Source organism: Epargyreus clarus, unplaced genomic scaffold (assembly GCF_041222505.1).
Source record: "Epargyreus clarus isolate Ecla_fem2 unplaced genomic scaffold, WU_Ecla_fem_2.2 ptg000008l, whole genome shotgun sequence".
NCBI classification, from domain to species: domain Eukaryota; kingdom Metazoa; phylum Arthropoda; class Insecta; order Lepidoptera; family Hesperiidae; genus Epargyreus; species Epargyreus clarus.
In genome coordinates this window covers 14,492,298-14,513,911 of record NW_027332216.1, presented here as the reverse complement: position 1 = coordinate 14,513,911, position 21,614 = coordinate 14,492,298, and the positions used below count along the sequence as shown (strand labels likewise).

The window sequence follows — 21,614 nt, the reverse complement described above, 5'->3', positions numbered from 1 at the left end:
CCACTTTGGGTAATCACCCAAAGTGATTACCCAAAGTGGTGGATTGTAATCCAAACCTCCCCAATTGAAAATACGTGAGATTAGCATTGGAAAAATAATGGTTTGACGATGAGAACAATAATTTTTCAGTCACAAATATCAACATTTTCATATTAGAAATTTTCTTCCAGCTGTTCGCAGAAGACTACGAAAACCCAGCAAAGTATCCACATCAGTGTCGACCAGCGTATCAAGATCCACAGATCAAGTGATATCAGCTAGCGTGAACAGGCCCAAGATCCGTGGACGGCCCACCATCGCCAGTCGCAAGTCCTCAGCTGCCTTGGACAATTCTGTTGGCACAGAGGATCATAAAGACAAAGATGGATATAAGGTAAGGATATTAATACAATAGTAATAAGGTTTTTTCGTCCATAATGGACCCATATAACAATAAAAACACCGTATAACACCCATAACAGACAGCCCGATCCAGAATCGAACCCTTTGGGTTCTTGTCAGGTTAATGATTTAAGAGCTTATTCAAATTTTGACTTCAAAGGTACCATAGACAATCATAATATGATTTTTTATTAATTCCCCTACTAGAAATAACCCATAAAAGGTTCAGAAGGTTCGGAATTATATTATTTTATCAACTTTCATTTGATCTTACCTAGAATCGAACGCGGAACATAAACCTGTGTTCATTGAAGTGAATGTGTCAACCGCCTGTCATTTAATTACCTGTGTTTTTTCAACAACAGCAATATAATATCTTAAATGGTGTACACAACTTTTGGATATTGAGATGACAACAGAGGCTCTTAAAAAATGTAATGCAGCAAAAATGCAGTTTTCCTTTTCGCATATATTCGAAACACAAATTACCTCTAATATTTAGACTGGTTCATGGAAAGAGTGGATTGTACGTGTTTCCGCATTTAGAAAGGCTACACGAGTTTCCCTTTGCGATACACGCCAGGAAATATTAGCGGTCTCAGAGTAGAACCTTGCGGACACCTAGATGCAACGTTACTTTTACCACCGGTCCTTATAAAGCTACACTAAATTGGTGCTTATGATATGGAAATAAGGACAAAGAAGCAATTTCTAGTCAGCAATCAAAAGTCGGCGAGCATAGGTCCAACGCGGATATAGATTGAGCTTTTCGAAGGCAATAAAAGTTAAGTTGTTGGCCTTCGAAATCGTGTATGTTCGTAAGTGGCATTCAGATCGCAATGTCTAAGCTGTAAAGGCCGAATTTCCGTAGCAACTGAAGCTGGGTCAATAGCACCACATGTGGTGCGCTAAAGAAATTACCAGAATAATTAAGTGTAGTTGCGTCAATTTGAATTTAATATTGGGATGATGAAGCTATTGAATATCACTCTAGTAGGGAAATAATCGAGATTCAAATCCTAAATACACTTTATATAACGGTAAAGAAAAATGCCATAATTTTCTCAAGGGCGTTTGAACTTTTGACGCATGTTGACACACACACACACACAGCCCAAGAGTCAATAGTCCAAAATTGGCTCATAGTTCATGTCCTGTTTTCCATATACCTATATAATATAGCAATGAATCAGTCATAATTTGTTGAAGTATCATTAGACAGATGGGTTAATAACCATTTTGATTCATTCTCTTAGCATTTGCTCTAGTTTAGCGATACGTCTGAGTTTTGGCACAGAGAGAGCAATTTCTTTGTCTCGAGGATTAGGTTAAGCTCTAGTACTACACAACAAATTAAAATCGGTTCCATAAGGGTTTAAGATCCTATTGTCATACTTTTCTTTGTTATTAGTATAGTACTGTTTATTTACTTAGATCTATTGTTAATAATTCTAAGGTTTTAAAAAAGAAAAATGAAAAGCTATATGGAGATAATTAGTGACAGTTGTAGATCAACACATACTCCGAATTGTATTTGAATATCGTTCGAAAAAGTGAATTATCAAAATGCCTATTTATGCAATGGAAAGTAGTTACTGATTAAGATATCATGTAGAGAATAAAAAGAGAAAGTAGTTGCTACAGTTCTTTGAAAGCATTATAATTTGCCTTTCTGTATAGCTAAATAACGCATGCAATGGTATTTGTAGATAAATAATGTATGCTCAAAAGTTCTAAAATCATATGCTGCCCCATTGCTGTTTCTATTACCTGCCTAAAGTGTACTGTTTTTTTCTGTACTTCGCTGTTATTTAAATTCTAAATATATTGTATGTCTGCCTTGTCACGGCAACAGTATTTTGATACTAAGGTTGTAGAACAAATTTCACTTACTTGAGGCAGAACAACTTGTAGCGACATATTTATGACCGAATTTAAGGTGGAATCTATGTCTATTTGAAGTTAATCGCCGATTTAAATTTGTGGTACCTGTTAAATTGCCTGATCTTCTGTACCATTTAATTAAATATTTGTAATACGTTAGAAAATCAACTAAAATCGTAATATCTTTTCCAGATCGTTTGCTACTACACCAACTGGTCTCAATACAGGACGAAGCTTGGTAAGTTCGTGCCTGAGGACATCCAGCCGGATCTCTGCACGCACATCATCTTCGCCTTCGGGTGGCTGAAGAAGGGCAAGCTGAGCTCCTTCGAGTCCAACGATGAGACGAAGGATGGCAAGACCGGACTGTACGACAGGATCAACTCCTTGAAGAAGGCGAACCCTAAGTTGAAGACACTTCTGGCTATTGGTGAGTTCAGTACTATTTGTGACGAAGCTACCATCAAAACTGTCTCGGAGGGTTTTTTTATATTACTATAGGCTTGCGATTGGCTGCAATCTTACCTGATGTTAAGTGAGATGCAGCCTTAGGCAAGACGCTTGCCTAGAAGTAGCCTATTCATCCTTGTCCATTCTTTCAATTTCATGGTTTCATGTTGAATCTCCGGTCAAGCAGCAATATACATTTTGAAGCAATATCGATTTAGAGTTAGGAGGTTTTGTCCTTGTCTTTGAATATATGGCATTTAACACTCAGACAAATCTAGATTGGGACTATGTATTTAGAAAGTTAATATAATCTGGAATTAAGTAGTCAGTTCTATATTCTTGAAGTAACGGTACCAGATCTAGTCGCTTAATGATTGCATCTATCTGTTTTCTAATCGGTGTACTATTTATAGATAATTATAACTGAACGCAGTTAGGGATGTAAGATACCACTGAGGGTATCGATACTTTTACACAATCATAATCTTAATTATGATTAAGATTATGATTGTGTAAAAGTCGTATGTTTTTTTCGATAAATTTTCAAAAAAGTTTTCGATCTCTTAAAGAAGTACCCGATATAATATAACAGTTAAAATATAACCGGACATTTATTCTAAAAGTACTTTGTATACCAACAAACGGTAACAGCAGACAAAAATGGTAAAAACTCTGAATTTGTCTCGAAATTTCCACTCTACATTTTAAAGCAACGATTCGGTTTGTAAACCACAAAAACGTTATTAACTCTACCCGCGCCAAGGAAACAATTGTGAAAAGGCATCTTGTAATAGGATTGTTCCTTCCATTTTAGCTGTTTAATCATGTTTTGCTACAGTATTCCGCTAAACGCAACTCTACATTTGGACCAAAGAGTTGGTATTCGTATAAACATTAATTTCAGCATTAATGGTAGATTAATTATTTAGAAATTGAGATATAATTGCTCGCTGAGACTAATTCGTAATTGATACATCCTGTAAGTTGTGTAAACAACACGTTTCGCTGTACCCATTCATTATTTTGATGTTTAGGTATTAAAGTGAAGTACTATGTCTCAAGCACTATTCTGAGCACACTTTCTAAACACTATTTGAGAAATAGCGCTTTAGTTCTTGGTAATAGTATACAGGAAATTTATTAACATAACGAGCTTTTGCCCGCGGCTTCGCTCGCGTGACGAAGTAATATTTTCATCCCCAATTTTATCCCCTTGGGGGTATAATTGATCAAAATCCTTTCCTACGTCATAAAATCTACCTGCATGCCAAATTTCAGCCCGATCCGTCCAGAGGTTTGGGCTGTGGGTTGAGTCAGTCACCTTTGAGTTATATATATTTAGATTTAATAATCCCACAACAATGAAACCCATAATAGATTCAAGATACCATTTAGATAATTGGTCGACCAAAATTCCAAACTTGCCTTAACCAAAAGTAACAACACGCCCGAGTTTCATATTATTATACAATATTCGTTTCAGGTGTTACTATGAGGCATTCTTGTTTAGTCCAAGCGTATAACAATTAATTTGTGATTGATCTCGGTTAGTAACTTAGTAACTGTTGTATTGGAATCATTTTCAGATGTCCAAGATAACATGCATCTTCATTTTCTACTTCTGTTACTAATTCTAAAACTTAAAAAACAACTTTATAAGAATTTGTTATTTTATCATTAATCTACAGTGTTTGCTTAAACAACTTTACGATGTAGGTTCCACTTCAGTTCAGTTATAAACGTGTTAGTTACCCTTTTTACCGTCACATCACATTATTGGATATTTTCCTAATGGTTTTGGCTTACTTAGCTTAGAATAATGGATCTGGAGAACCCAGTGCGTTTCACTATACACCGCAAACAGTTCACCTAAGAGATTAGTGATGTGCTCGATGTGGATTTATTTGTCGATATTTATTCTTTATGTTTTCAAAAAAATTACTCTAACTTATTTTCCACCACGAAACACCTTGTGATGTGGTGGTAATTGTACTGACATTCAAAAAGTGCACTGTAAAGAACCCATTTTGAATTTAATTTATTTAACGATGTAAATGGACCATATGATAATAATCGGCACAGAAATCTGATTTTTCATTTTAATATCTTCAGGCAGATTTTTTTCCCTTCTTGAGTATTATTGCTTACTTTAAGGAGTTATGGCCCGATACACGTGCGCCGTTGTTCTTTATTGGTCATAAAACGTCATGTAGATGTCATAATATAATATTACGTGTACATACGCTTGCGTATTGCCGAAGGGATAGGCAGTGAAAACAATTGCTTCCTAGTTAATGTTGTCTTACTAAGAACGAGTAAAGGACAAGCGAACAAATAATTCATCGCCACAAAAATACCATAAAGTGTGAATGAGTGGTAATGTAACTCATACCTACAAAAGAAAGTCAAAATTATTAATGTATCTCATGCAATACAATAAGCTGAGTCGCTTCGAAAAGTATGTCTCCCTTACCATAGCCATCAAACCAGAACACAGAAGCGCTTAACACTGCTGTTATTATACAGAAACAGGTGTGGCGGTGGTGCCACCGAAGTCGAACTACAAAGGGTTCTAACACCTTCATCTGTATGTGTAGACTGATAGCAACAGCACTAGCTACTTCAAATGGATGCATTAGATTATATTTCCGATGACAATGGTTTACGTATGCTATCACCCTAACATATCTTTCTATAGTAATGAGGATTTAGTTGATACTGGACCAAGTCACTTAGATGTATTATTGATTGTCTTTTAGAAAGTTAGCTTACATAATAAGTTATATGAGTACTATTGTTACGTAAGACTTTTCTTTATTGACATGTTATAGAATAAATTGTTTTGTGGTCGGAATAATAAAACTATATTGGCGTAATACTCTACACCTGTTCCAGTAATACATCATCTAATCGACAGTAATGGGACATTTATGACAGAATGACGTAAGAATGATGTATCTCAGTGATGTCTTACTAAACTTTTTATAAGATTAATTACGTTATGTCATGTGCAAGATTATTAAGTAGGTTATTACGTAATTCAGATAATCTGGCGCTAAATGTGTAACAAACAAGTACGTTAACTTATACTCGAAATATGATTTGCAAATATAATCAGTTTGAAAAAGCAAATAGTTTTGTTTTGTATCCATTTCTCAAACTTATAAAGATAGTAAAGTTTAAGGAAATAAAAATAATAAAAAGATCACACATTACATAAGAATTTACTGTTAGATAAAATCGATATCGATACCCATCTAACAGCCCATCCCTACCCGTGCGAACACGCCCGCACCGCTTTCCCACGACACAAAGCGCTACACGACATTTTCACCTATTTTCACGACACACAAAAACCGTACCAGTTTCCATAAGTGCAAGCATGCCGCAACCGAACACAACGTAATCGATACTTTTTATCGACCGTTCCTCGCACTAGTTGGGAAAATATTGTATTGTAAGGGAAATAGCAAGCGATAAATCTGGATTGATTTTCCCACCTGCGTTATTGTTTGTATCTACTGTGATCTCTCTATAACTATTTGTTGAATAGAAGTACCTAGTAGGCTGCATTCCAACATGTATAAACACTGCTGTCCATGTACATTTATACTTAATTCCAAATTAGTAGAGCAAGAATTTGGAACTGATCAAAAATCTAGAACATTGATGATCATTACGCACCTTTAATGATCTTTTAACAACAAATAAATTTGTGGAATTACAAATAAGTTTGCTTCACTCTTTATACCAGAACACAGTACTACCAATATGATTCCTATGTAGAAAATAACGAAATACCTGTAGGAACACTTCCGCAACATTTGTATTTCTATTTAATTGTACTGTAGTACAGCCTACATACGTTTTATACAAATCAGACCAATTGAACTAACTTTTTTGAACACTCATGTTCTACGGTTATCATGTGTCCGCAACCCACCAATCAACGAAATTGTAACCATTTTACCAACTACCCCATCATCCAATTAATCGTATTTCGTCTTTTCTAGGTGGCTGGTCTTTCGGTACCCAGAAGTTTAAGGAGATGTCCGCGAGCAGGTACGCGCGGCAGACCTTCATCTACTCCGCCATCCCGTACCTCCGGGACAGGAACTTCGATGGTCTGGATGTGGACTGGGAGTATCCCAAGGGCGGTGATGATAAGAAGAACTTCGTGCTGCTGTTGAAGGGTGAGTACTTCTTTAATATATTATTTGACATGACGTAGAGCGAGTGTAGTTTTACGTTTGTATGTGCGATGACGAAGTGTCAAGTATGAAGAATTATCAGGTTAAATATTGCCAATCGAACCACTTGAGCTCCTTGAGCAAGACTCGTAATTTAATATTAATTCTTACGAGCAATTTTATGTTTTGTATTGTAGTTAGTGAACTACAACATTTTCGTGTTGTAGTTAGTGAACTACAATATTTTCGTGTTAAATACATCGACCAAGGGCGACTTTAAATTATTTTCAGATTAAATATCTTTAAGATAGAAATATCTTCCAGAAATTGTTAATAAGCAAAACCAAAAGGATAAAAATTCGGATAAAGTTAAACGCTAGTAATGCTAGTTAGGTTAAATTCTAGGTGTTTCGTAACTTCAAAAGTTCTCGATCTTTAATATATTAATTTAATACAATTAATAAATGCAATGAATTCAAAACTATATTCAGGGGTTTCTCTATTAATTTATGACGGAACACACATCAATGTAGCAGAGTTTAGTATGTAAGTTCTAAGACCATATATCAAGAAGTGAAATATGAAAACTCATATAGGGAAAGCCAAACTTTTATGGCCAAAGTTTTAACGATAAATCAGCTATTTATAAGTTATAACCAAGTCTTTAATGAACTCATAAATCTAGACCGAACCTAATACAATTTCCGAGATTGGCTTACGCTGACTACTATTATCAATTTGTAATCTACTTAACAAATATCCAAACTAATAGACTATGAATCTATATTATAAATTAAATCCAATTTCGACAACACAAACTGCTAATTGTTCTGAACCCGGGGGGTATAAATCAATTTGATTGCGCGATTCAACTCAATGGTTGCGATATAGTAGCGAATAGCAGTCCGCAGCTTTGTCGAATATTTTTTACGTTGTCGTCAGCCTTTTATTGTCCCACTGCTGGACACGGCTCTAATACCCGTTATTAATATTCAATCTATCCAATGTTTTGCCTGCCAAAAATTGTCATATGACCATTTTCTGCCTAATATGTAGAAATTGTCAAATTTCGATCTCTGATAGGAAAACAGGATAGATCGTTTATAAATAACCAGTGTAAGTGAGAGAAGTTAGGTTACAGTCCACTGAGCTTACAAAGAGCGAATTGATAGACTCCACACACCATTGAAAGTTTTTTGTTTTTGAGAATTCTCAGACGTATAGCTTTTCCTCAGCGTTTTCCTTCCTGTTTTCATTTATCGTTATACCAAGTGATATTTTTTTTATATTTATACCTAACGATAAGGCAAGCGGGCTACCTGGTGAAAAGCAGTCACCGTCACCTCTAGACATTTGCAACACCAGAGGAGTCGCCAATGCATCACCGGCTTTGGAGGAGAACCCCCTTGATGAGCCTCATGTCATAGCGCTCAGGGAATACTTCAGGAGGAAGTTCATTCAATTAATTAATTTCAAATACGCTCATCACTTGGAAAAATTGGAGGTGCGTCTGAATTCGAACCTCGGCCCCCGAATGAGAGGCCGAGTTTCAACCGGTACGCTATCACTGTTTATCTTTATGTATGTATACATATTTATGTATGTATACATAAAGATAAGCAAAATAATCTTACGATTACGTAGTGGTCATGTTCTCTAATAATCTTATGTAATTACTGCAAACCGGATATAACAGATGTTCAAATTTGTCCACCTGTTCAGATCCGGTTGTAGATTAAGGAAAATAAATATAATTAATTGGTAGCAGATTACAGAGAAACAAATAAAAAATACGCTTTCTAGACTTCAGCCTCACTAGAATTTATGTATCGCGCTTGCCATGGTCATAGGTACATTAAGCAGTCGGATTTTTGATTTTATAATAATTATCTAGTTTTTAAAGACAACTCACTACGGAGCAAGAGATTCTACACCTATGTATGTGTATGTGTAATTATATATAATAACTAGCTGACCCGGCAAACGTGTTGCCATGTAAAAAAACGTTAAAGGTAAACAACCCTTATCACTTAGGGGTATGAAAAATAGATAGTAGCCGATTCTCACACCTACTGAAGGAGGAGGTCACACGTTTCGGAGGAGTACGGTAACTAACATTGTGACACGAGAATTTTTATATATAAGATATATGTTATATTATATTTTGTGTGTGTTTGTGTAACCTATTGTATATATAATTATTTTATATAAATATATAATAATATAAAAACTTTTCCTACACATTTGAATACCGCCTTGCACGTTTTCTGTTTAGCCTAAAGGTAGACACAGAGGTGGCAGAGAATGCTTCTAGCATTAAGTCCGGCTTTTATACCGGTGTTAGTTAGGGCATAATAAAGTAAGTAAATAAACAAATAAAATAAAGTACATATATAAACATACACCTTTATAAATAATTATTCCGTTTATAACTGTAGAAATCAATTCGTATCGACAAATTCCTTTGAGTCACGCTGAAGAAAGTTCAGAAAGTTCAAATCGTGAATCATTCAAGAAATCAAGTGTAAACGAAATATATTTGCGAGGAAACCGAACTTCCTGCTTACAGAAATGACTGTGAGTCACGATATTTGCTATCGCTAACAATTAGCAAGAATAACGACTTTTTTATACGCAAGTAGTAAAGGTGCATGCACTCCACGTAATGGTATGTAGGTACTGTCGTCCTTGTAGAACTGAGCCTAATGTATCCCAGATAGGTATCCTTACCATGAGTTTTTACGTTTTGGCAAATATGACTGTTTTGGTATTTGTTTACGTATATGCCCATACAAATTCCAATCAGCGCCCCTAGCAGATTGTATTAGAACGGTATCAGAAACGTAACATTTAATGTCTAAATTCACAAAATGGCGCTTTATGTTTTGTCTCTGTTTTTTGCGAACATGTGAGGCAGAGAAAAAGACTTGAGCACTTACTTATTGTTACGTTTACTCAGTCTACTGAAGCAAACGGAACAGAATAATGGATTGAGTAAACGTAACGTAAAATTGTAGGATGTTTGAAAACTCATGGTAAGTGTAAAGATTATATATTCCTAACGGCTACTGTTATTGCTACCCGTGAAAACTAAAGTGGAATGCCGCCAATACGTCTCCTTTACCACACCCTTCAAACCAGAACAGTGCAGGGCTTAACACTGATGTTTTAGGCATAAAAAGATGTGGTGGTAGTGCCTCTGGTGTCAAACCGCAAATGGTTCCACCATCCTCAATTCTTCTATTTGGAGACACCAAATCTTTATTCAATTTTGAGTCATTTAGTATCATAATAACAATAAGTAACAAAGTCAGTCACCACTAAGTGTAGTCTAGTCTCAGTTTACAACTTTTATCCCACAAGCTTTCACCTCCTACTTAGCGCTCTTAACGGATTAATTTAAAAAAATCCTTTCTTAGCGTACACGTTAGTTATACAGGGAATTATCTTGCAAAATGTTATGCTTTTAGTTGTAATAGTTCATACTGTATTATGCTAAAAATTAACAAGTAGGTAGATTACTTACTGAAAGCATATTATTATAAAAGTAACGTGATTCGAAGAATCAAACTGAGAATAATGTTCTTCCCTTAAACCCACCAATTTATTGTATGAATACAACCTGAAACCTATCGGAGTAAATCAACAATTCCATTTAAGTATCTAGGAGTAAACACGAATCTAATAATTAGACGGAAAATACTGACATTTCTCTAAAATCTATCAACAAATCCAATCATCCTTCTAAAACCTATCGACAATAAATCAACCAATCGAGTTATCTTGTCGCGTTTCAATTCCCTGACTGTGAATGCCAATACTGCGGTCGGAAGAGTCTATTTGAGTGGCGTCAGATAGCACCGGATAGCAGTGTCGCAATCGCCGTAGCAGACCGGCCAGGTGTTCTAGAGTACAGTTAGGTCTAGAGCGGGCCTGTAAAATGCTGCTTGAATTTTTTTACTAAGATCTACTCGTAATATTTTAGGTTTAAAAGATAAATTTTAAATGTAATTATAGTGTTAAGCATGCAGTCAACCTGATAGTCCATAGCATCTATGGACTTAATATAATTGCAATCAATCGCTTATAGGATTAAAGTACTAGAGTAGATGGTGACAATGGCCCATAATTAAGTTCAAATAAGATAGGAGTACTAGTAAAGGAGTATTAAGAAAGGCATTGGTACCATGCAAAAATAATTTGCAACATTTCGCGTAACCAATGTAGTCTATACATATATTTTATAGCATAACTATTTGTATTTTATATACTCAACGAGCTTTTGCCCGCAGCTTCGCTCTACGAAGTAATATTATTAATTAAGAAGATTTATATAAACTTTCATCCCCTATTTTATCCCCTAGGGGGTAGAATTGATCAAAATCTTAGCGAATGCCTACGTCATAACATCTACCTGCATGCCAAATTTCAGCCCGATCCGTCCAGTGGTTTGGGCTGTGCGTTGATAGATCACTATATCAGTCAGTCATTTTTGAGTTATATATATTTAGATGTATCGATCAGTTGGTTTTATAGATTCTCTGATCTTATATCAGCAGAATATTTTATACAAAAGGGTAAAATAGCATGTATATTTTATTATCTTTTAGTTATACAATCACTTTACCATAGATAGAATAGTTGCTTATTCTGCATCTATGAGAAAATATACGACAAATATGGTATCAGATGACCTACAAATACATATTTGTACCAACTAAGTCACTTAGAACTTGGTGAACGTATCACTCTTACAACTAATGCAACTTGACTCAATATTGCTTCACAAACATTCCGTGCAATAATAAAACAACATTATTTTTTGGTATTGTACAAATAGCAAGTATATAAATTATAAGTATTCAATTAATCAAAAAAAGAATTTATTTTATGAATTTGTAGTACTATATAAATCGGTATATCAGCTACTTGTACAGTAGTTATTTCAGCTTTTAAATTGGCCGGTTTAAAATTAAGTAAAAAATTATTTATAGATATTTATAAAAATAATTAAAAGACGACGTAGTGGCCCCGCGCTCAAGCCAATTAATTGAATTTAAGTAAACACTAATGGGATTAACAATCTTAATTTTCATAAAATATAATGCAATTAATTTGCCGCTTCTACAAATTTCGGTGACTACCCGAAATCGAACAATCTATCGGCTGCGACTGACCGCCGTTGCACCTGTCGCGGACACAGCTAGTGTTGTCTAACGAACTATCGATATTGCTTGCATAACATTTATAGGCACTTTATAACATACGACGATAGAAGAACAAGTCTTAAGATACTCGTACAAAATTTTAGATAGATTTGTGAGTATTTAATTTGACAATGTATTTTTAACGACACTAGTAATCAAACTTGTTTTGAATAACTTTCAATAGATACTTTAAAGATTTTTTTAATTTATTTGTTTTACGCTTAACACTGTTCGAGTAATGCAAGTATAAGAGCAGACTTATCTTGATTTTTGATGTGAAACATCTATAGCCGCACGTAAAACCGATTTCTGGCGTGGCGACGCATGCCGTGGCGACGCGTCGCCAAGCTATACGATGGTATATATATACAGTCTATATGCAGTAGTGTGTACGGTGTGGCGATGCGTCGCCATGCGCAATCGAATTCAATAAATAGTCATCGTTATCTAGAAAAAAATCGTAATATTTTATTTTATCATTATGACATATTTAGTTCCTATCACAATATGTTCTTTTCTGCATATTACTTTTACAAAATAATGTCGATGTTTCACATCTGCCAGGCGTCCCGTGACGGCTCACATTTTATTTTAATGTAATCGTTGGATAAAATAATTCTCAATTAATGCTAGAGTCCATTTAGTTATTGTAGATTTATAGGATCGTATTTTATGAGAATTCGAAATAAGATTGTCTGTTTCAATATTTTAGATTGAAATACATTTAAAATCGCAAGACGACACTTTAGTTTCGTAACTAAAATAACTAGTATAAATTTCCCATAGATCGATCGACATCATTAGTCGGATCGTGACCAAAATCGTAGTCGTTAACTCTAAAATGGCACGTTTCTGTAATTTTCATAATTGGAAAGACTGAAACTAATACCTGAAGGAAGTTCGCCAATACCATAGAGACCGTTCTAATTGTAAAGGGCAAAACTTTTTGAAATATTGTTCCTGACGACTAAAGTTATTGCAATTAACGGGTAATTACAAGGTTTATGAGAGTTCCCGTTATTCTTTTAACACTTAAATTGGATTAACGGTGACTTTGTAACGAAAATTGAAGTTAGGAATAATTTATACGAAGTGCTTAATCCTTAGGGAGTGTATCTGGTAGTGGTCGGTCTCAGGTAGAATTCTACTTCTACATAGGGTTGATTACTGTACATACATATCGGCATTGATCTCTTACCGTCATATGGGCTCCATGAGTTTTTATCTGCATTTAAAAAAAACCTAAGTTTAGAATTTCACCTTTCCAATTTATTACTTTTTTCAGCTTTACGTTTAAACTTATCATTCAATTGCATAAAACTGCATTACTTTCATACAAATTTATTTTTAATATTTCATAACTTTACTGATATGTATGCAAATCAAAAAATATTAATCAATATGCTAATTATTTGCTACTTGAGTTCGTTGAATAGATTTTATCTATCTTCTAAAGTTTCCGGGTTCGATTCAAGGTCAATACACATATTTTAATGTCAGTAAATCATTTGTCTTGTCGTGTACATATCGAATTGTTCAAACGACATTTTATATACCTACTCACAAACTTTTAGTTGCTGCTTTTTTTGTAACGAATGTTGACCAAAAAGAAAAATGCTTGAGAATATATCACTTTGAACGTCTAGTGTATATATATTTGTCTGAGTAAGAAGGTTAAAAAACTTGCAGAGTGAATACAATACCGCGTATTTGCTGATAGAAGCCAGAAAAACGTCTTGTACGTATTGGTTTGCCTTAAAACAGAATCACATTAAATTCTTCCGAAGTTATGTAAATATAAATATAATACCGTTCTATTTCATAATCCTATGCTAATCCTAGTTTGATTAATTCAGTGATATCAATGTCTATGCTCTCTATTTCTAAACTATCCCGCACGCTTAGAAACGTAAAATATATTTCAGCTGTTTAATGCTCTACATTTCCGATATTTTACGTTATTTTTGTACTATATATTTTTAAATATGTTCATACCACTTCATAATTCTGTAGCCCAAAGAAACCATATTAAAAATATCGATTACTTTTTCCATCACTACTTCCCCAATAAGAGCAGCCCGCATCGCAGAGACAGACCTAATCGCACCGCGCAAACAGAAAGAATCTTGTACCATTGCCAACGCTTTGAAAACGTTTCCGAGAGATTTTCAAATAAATTAAGAAAATTCTTCAAAGAAATCATTACGTAAAGAATGACTGATTTTATAGAAACAACATTTGTCGAAGAAACTCAACAATCATAGCCCACTTTAGAAAAGGACTATGCAGTTCTTCTTCTGCGGTATTTTTATTTAAGACGCAGTTCATCTGGTACTAATTACTTAATTCAAATGGGATTATAATTGTACCCAACACGTGCCAATGTTTTTTTTTTTTTTTATAATATAGGAGTAGAAGACAAGCATGCAGTCCACCTGATGGTAAGTGGCTCCTGCCGCCCATGGACATCTGTAATCAACCCCAGATAGGATTAGATATTCCTACCTGAGGTCGGCCACAGATGCGCCGCTACCCCTGAGGACTAAGCTGGAACGCCTCGGAAAAGTCTGTCTCCCTTACCACACCCTTCAAACCGGAACACAGCAGCGCCTAACACTGCTGTTATTAGGTAGAAATAGGTGTGGCGGTGGTGCCGCCGGAGTCGAACCACAAAGGGTTCTACCACCTTCAAGTTTCTACCTCTGAGGTATATAATGGAACCCCTCGTATCGTACCACAATTTATGTGTTACCAGTTTATACAAACGAGCAGAAAAAATGTAGCGGTGGTGTTATCGCCTTCGAATCAAGGTTTTTAAAACATATGGATGTTTCAATGAACATAAAACATATGTATATTTAATAGATTAAGGAGGACTATTTTAAAGGATCATTATTAGATGAAATGCACGCTCAACTACTACTAGACCACGATTACACATGAATTACTTATTATTTAAAGTAAGAAATTAACAATATAAAGCTCATACGTTGGTAATGCATGTAATATTATGTTACATATTATTATATCCCATATATAATATAATACATACCTACATTAGTTGAGAACAACAGAGTACTTATTAGTACGTAAAAGCTTGCGGAGAAAAGAGTATTAAATACATAGCACTTATTTAATTCTAGAGAGTGGTGGCCTGTCCTTTATTTTCCCAACCGCTTAGTGTTCCGAGTTCTTTTTTCATTCTTCTTTTCTTAGGGTTTATGCCCACTGTAATTCAATCTGTAATCCTTAGAGTACTAGTTAATTCTTCTGTCAACTTTCTGTCTGAAATTTATGGAGCTATACTAAAAAAAGCAGTTGAAATAAATGAAATATCGAGTATATAAAATAACTATAGGTCTTATTACATTTATTGAATTTCTTTTACCTAATATGAGTACTACTGAAATTATCTATTACTAAAACATTTTGTTATTCGATTCTGACCACCACACCAGCTATTTGTGCCTTAATAATAAAAATGTTAAGGGTCACTATGTTCTAATTTGAAGGAGTGACACTTATACACGCTGTATGGATAAGAGACATTATGTCTATAAGCGACAGTTGCTATTAACCATCTATACTAATATTATAAAGAGGAAAACTTTGCTTGTTTGTTTGGTTGTAATGAATAGGCTCAAAAACTACTGGACCGATTTTAAAAATTCTTTCACCATTCGAAAGCCACATTATCCACGAGTAACATAATTTGATAAATAGATTTTGAGGCGGTACAAAGTTTGCCGGGTCAGCTAGTATAAAATAAATGCCTGTTTATCACTTCGCTAATATATAAAATCAGATATTTTATGACAAAAATATACTAAAAATGGCACCATTAGATAAATTGAGTGGCAGTGGCAATCGACCGTTAAAGTCAGCCGTAGCGATCAAACACACGAAATGAATTTCAGTTTGTAGTCTTGGCAAAGCTCTCGAGATGCATCCGGTGGATTTATATTAAGAGAAGCCTTCTTAGAAATGCAATAAGTAGCCTTTGACCTTTCAGAGATCGCACGGTTCAAAGAAACCACTTAAGATTGAATCTAGAAAATATATTGAAGGAGATACGGGTTTAAACGTCTAGCCGTAAATTGTTTTTACAGCTAGAAAGGGTGGTTTATGATATACTTAGGAGTAGCAAACAAGCATGCTGTATATGCCTTTTTTTCTCTGTAATAGGTAAATACCTTATTGTACACTTATCCCTATACAGTTTCACCTACTTGTTTATTGCCAATATAACATATACACCTATATTTCTGATATTTATTGTACTAGCGTCTATTACTACTTTTTTTTTTCTTTGTGCACGTGTCCATTTACGTCTTGTTTATTTTTGTGTTAATATTTTGTATACTATCAGTGGAAACTTGTTATTGGCCTTTATGTACCTATTCTTCCCTTTTAATCTATGTACAATTGTATGTAGCTGTAAGTTTCCCATAACTTGTAAAATAAAATAAAATAAAATAAAATAAGCATGCAGTGAACCTGATGGTGAGTAACTTCTGCTAGTCATGGACATCTGTAATGATTCAAGATGAGATTTGAGTTCTAGCTGTCGTCGGCCACAGATGCTCTATACCTGAGGATTATCGGAATAGTACGCCTTGGATAAGTATGTCTCCCTGAGCAATAAGTTTAACATTTTGTTTCACTTAAATATATAATAATATAAAAATAAAGTCGGCTATTTTAGTCTAAAATTAAATGTAGTTGAGATGGACGCTAGTCAATCATTTTAACAGTTTATCAATTGCAAAATTATCTCGTAGCAGAAAATTAGGATGAAACTACTTCGCAATCCAGTAATCATATTTATTTATTAAGTAAATTACAGATTGGGCCGAAGCTTTACCTCGCAACGCATATTACACGTTTTAAATATACCATCATATGTTTTTTTATACAAATTGATTCGAATATTTTCTTCTATGTATGTACGAGTACAATGTGCATGTGTAAATACATAATACTTTTATTTCACTAGCGTAAATACCATTTAAAATACACAAATACAAATAACAGACAGGAAAATGTATAAAATAAAGTGCCTATTCTGGCTATGTTTCTATGAAATAGCGTAATAAAAAATACTTTTGAAAAAATGTCATAATAGTATTCAATGAGTGTCGGGTTTACGACACTGGCGACCTCACCGAAGCGTTATGTTCAGTTTCATTAAGACACAAATCACGTTCCTTCGACGCTTCGTCACGATGTCTGTCGTGTTCTAGACACTACAATGAGTACAGAGCTTAGGGTGTTTCATACGGATGGTTGACACGCAGTGTTTTATGGCTAATATTCGTAGAAATGAAATAGATAAATAGTATTCATTAAAATATTATGGATATCAAAAGGAATGTACACTATATAAATAAGTAAGTAATAAGTTTTCCGAGGCATTCCAGCTTAGTCCTCAGGGGTGGCACATCTGTGGCCGACCTCAGATAGGAATATCTATCCTATCTGGGGTTGATTACAGATGTCCATGAGCGGCAGTAGCCACTTACCATCAGGTGGACTGCATGCTCGTCTACTACTCCTATATTATATAAAAGTAGAATTTACAAAAAAAAAACAATTCTGAATAATTTATTTTATTTTATTCGTAGATTTATTTTCACTTGCTCCATTCGCCGCTGTATATAATTGGGTTAGTAGATAATTCCAATAAACAACCCACTTATATCATAACAAACGCGTCGTGTACGTATACAACAGCTGTTAATCTGACACAGCTCTAACAATTAGGTCCTTTCGTAACAAGCCGTGGACTGCCAAAGGTCCGCGTCAGTGAACGCAATGAATACCTGATTACATGTCTCTAATAATAGTTTATTAAATATGGCGTCTTGCGTAAACGCCGGTAATAGCCAACCATTTTCTTATGTCGTGACGCTTCCATATTGACGAATCATTTCACAAGTCAAGACGGCACTTTCAATTGCATTTTACCTTTAACTAAAATACCTTGTAACGGTTCTAAGCTATTATTGTTACTAAAATGGCAAATTTACATCTGGCATGGCAATTCTTGCGTTTAGGTGGAAGGGAGGAGACGGCGTCTGAATTACGTACTTACGTACGTACGTTACTTACTGAGTCGACCATCTTAGTTTTCTAAGGTGGTGATCATATGAAGTGCATGCTTGTTTTTTAAAAACAAAAAACAACTGCTTATAAATAACGAGCTGAAAAGGAAGTAATGTAGCCTATATCACTCCTACAATAATGACCACTCCAACATAAAGAAATCTGTCAAGCCATCAAAAAATGAGAAATACACATATACCCACGAAAAACGTTACCCTTAGCAGTCAGCTAATAATAATAGTAATATCGGAATATTTCTGACGATTATACTCTGATATGTTGTCTAAAATGCTAGGTATATATAAATATAATGTTTGACCTTTAGTCCTACATTTCTCTTTATGCCCCATAGCAGCTTCTAGAAGTATGCTCAAGAAATATCTTCAAAGAAATCTATGTGGCACAAATTCATTCGCGCTCTACAAACTCTACATTATTAATGAATGCAAACACTATTAAAGTAAACAGAGCTTAGGCAAGTTCCTCAAAGAGGCTGTAACGGGTAAGTTTGTCCTGAGTACACAAAGCAGTTCGTTAGCGCCAGTTAGCGCCGAATCTAGAGCTGTTTGATCTTGAAAAATCTAGATTTTGCTTGAAAATGGGTGTTTTAAACTCTACTTCTTTTAAAACTCCGATATGTTAGTTGGTACTAGTTAAAATGCATTTTTTAAGATTTTAGTTGCAAATGGGGGTGTAGTCCACCTGACAGTAATTGTTCACTGCTGCCCATGGCTAGGTGTGACCAACTCCATATAGAATAAGTGTACCTAAAACTGATCACAGTTTTTTACAACTCCTGAGGATTAAAAGAATCGCATCATATCTAAGGTTTTAGATAAACTTTCAACAAAAATTACAAGGTACAACTAAACTTATTAGCGCAAAATTGTCACAAATAAGTATAATATTTCAAAATAAAATGTCTTGAATTTAAAATTGTCTCCTAAAGCCTGTAAAGCTATATAAAAAAGCTTAAGAATATTACCTGTCTGACGCACGTAAGCTCCCACTTGAGCTTAATAAAAGCTCATGTGCTGTAAGCGCCGACTTCCCCTAGATAAGATTGCTTGATTATAGAGTAAAAGATTGGACTTTGATTTGATGGAGTATTTATATGGAACTGGTGAATGTTAGCTCTACCATACACATTCCTCTGTTTTTCTTATTAACACATACAAAGACGAATACATAAACACCCAGACCCAACACTATTTATTAAATTATTATTGGTAAGGACATGGGAAGTTTACTAAGTTCTCTCTCGGGACGATCAGTATTAAATAATTGTATGCCTAATGCATCTTTCCATGAGATTATGCATAATGTATGTAATACTGAATTAAAGAATAATACAAGCTTAGTTATCTTTATAGGAAATAGGGGAAATGTGAACAAAAAGCATTTATTACATTACTTGGATACTTTGTTAAAACTTAATTTAAAGGAAATTGTAATGTTTACATTCCCCTATAGTAAAAGTTTGCCAGTCGAAGAGAATGATATTAGATATAAGTTAAATATGACTTTGCACACTGCAATGTGCAATAATAATAAATTTCATTTGATTGATACTAACTCGTTTAGTATGAATTTTTATTTGACAGGGGATAATTACTATCTCCCTAGATTTTATAAAAGACGGATAGCTGTTGTGCTAGAATTTTATTTTGACATTTCTGCCAAAAACTTGGCAACCAAACCTGCTTCTATTGAGCAGAATAATAATTTAAAATTATTGACATCCAATAATTTAAATTTGACATTGGAAAATTTAAATTAAATGATAGGACAACAGAGTGCACCTCTGGCAAATTATTTCATTTACAACCATTGTCAAATAGTAATTCATTTAATAACATTGACATATCAATAAATAATTATGTAACTAATTCATATGAATATAATAATAATAAGCAAATTAAGAGACATATTTCAAATAAATGTCTTCATATGGGTAAACTTAGTAATAATAAAACTAGCAATAAAAAGTTTTCATCTCTAAAAATATTGCACCAGAATATCCAGGGTTTTTCAAGTAAGGAGCTGGAACTGGAGTTATTTTTAGAGAGTAACAATTATGATATAATTTGTTTAACAGAGCACTGGTTAAAACAAGGTGAAACACAAATAAACTATATAAATCACTTTATTGCTAGTTCGTTCAGCCGTGAGTCAGCTATCCATGGTGGCTCATTAATAATAACTCGTAAAGGTTTAAAATCAAGAGAACGCTTGGATATAGTGGGGCTCTCGGTTGAACGTGTTATTGAATTATCATGTGTCGAGCTGGATAGCCTTATTGTGGTTAGCGTGTATAGGCCCCCTAACATAGAAACATTTTCTAGATTTGAAGGTGTAATGGAAAATGTTTTGGATATTATTTGTAAATGTAAGAAATATGTTGTTGTCTGTGGTGATTTTAATGTGAATATTTTAGAAAACACCACATTGAAAGTAAAATTACTTTCCTTATTTAGATCATATAACTTAGAATATAGTTTTTTTGAGCCAACCAGGGTGACTTCATCCTCTGCTACTTGCATTGATAACATTTTCTGTAACTGCTCTGTAGTTGAAAAATCTATAATAAATCATATTAAATCTGATCACAAGGGGCAGTCTGTCCATATCCAATATAACATATCCAAGGAAGGGAACATAAAGTTTCTTCATAGACCAATTACAAGTCACCGTTTATTAAAATATAATAAAGTGCTACTAAATAAGTTGTCAGTTCTGAACCATAGCACTTGTGTTAATAATTTATATTCTGCATTTTTCTCCACAGTGCACACAGAGTTTAAAAAAATATTTTCTGAAGTTAGGTATGAAAAGAGTACTAGACTTAGTTTTTGTGAATGGGCTACTAAAGGTATTCGTCTAAGTAGAAGTAAACTTTTCGAGCTTTATAGTGAAAGAGAGAATAACTGTAGCCCTCACTTCAATGAATATGTTTGTAAATATTCTAAAATATTTAAATCAGTTTGTATGACAGCTAAATCTAAGTTCATACATAATAAAATAAAAAATGCTGATAATAAAATTAAAACAATTTGGAAAATAATTAATGCCGAAACACGAACTTGTAGATTAAGTATCAGTAAAGTATCTCTTACTACTGAACGTGGTCAGATTACCTCAGATAAAGAAATTGCACAAGAATTTGAAACTTTTTTCTCGAATATACCATTTAATACTACTAAATTTTTAAAATCATCCCCAATTAAAGCAGTGACCATCCTTAAAGAGAATTTAAGTCAGTGTCACATTAAATTTAAATTTAGACATATTTTAATTAATGACATATTAAAAGCTTTTAAAGAATTAACTGTTAAAAATACAGAGGACATTTGGGGAATGTCAGTAAAAGTTTGTACATCAATCATTAAAACTTTAG

The 21,614-nt window shown here is 34.1% G+C and overlaps 1 protein-coding gene across 1 annotated transcript in view; it reads left to right on the top strand.

The window, feature by feature from the left end:
* Cht7 (chitinase 7) overlaps positions 1–21,614 on the top strand; it is a 135,693-nt gene that overhangs the window by 75,187 nt on the left and 38,892 nt on the right. Inside the window, exons 3-5 of the mRNA XM_073076179.1 lie at positions 171–373; positions 2,458–2,695; positions 6,729–6,908. Of these exons, the coding sequence (XP_072932280.1) occupies positions 171–373; positions 2,458–2,695; positions 6,729–6,908 (621 nt within the window). The remainder of the gene's footprint in view (positions 1–170; positions 374–2,457; positions 2,696–6,728; positions 6,909–21,614) is intronic.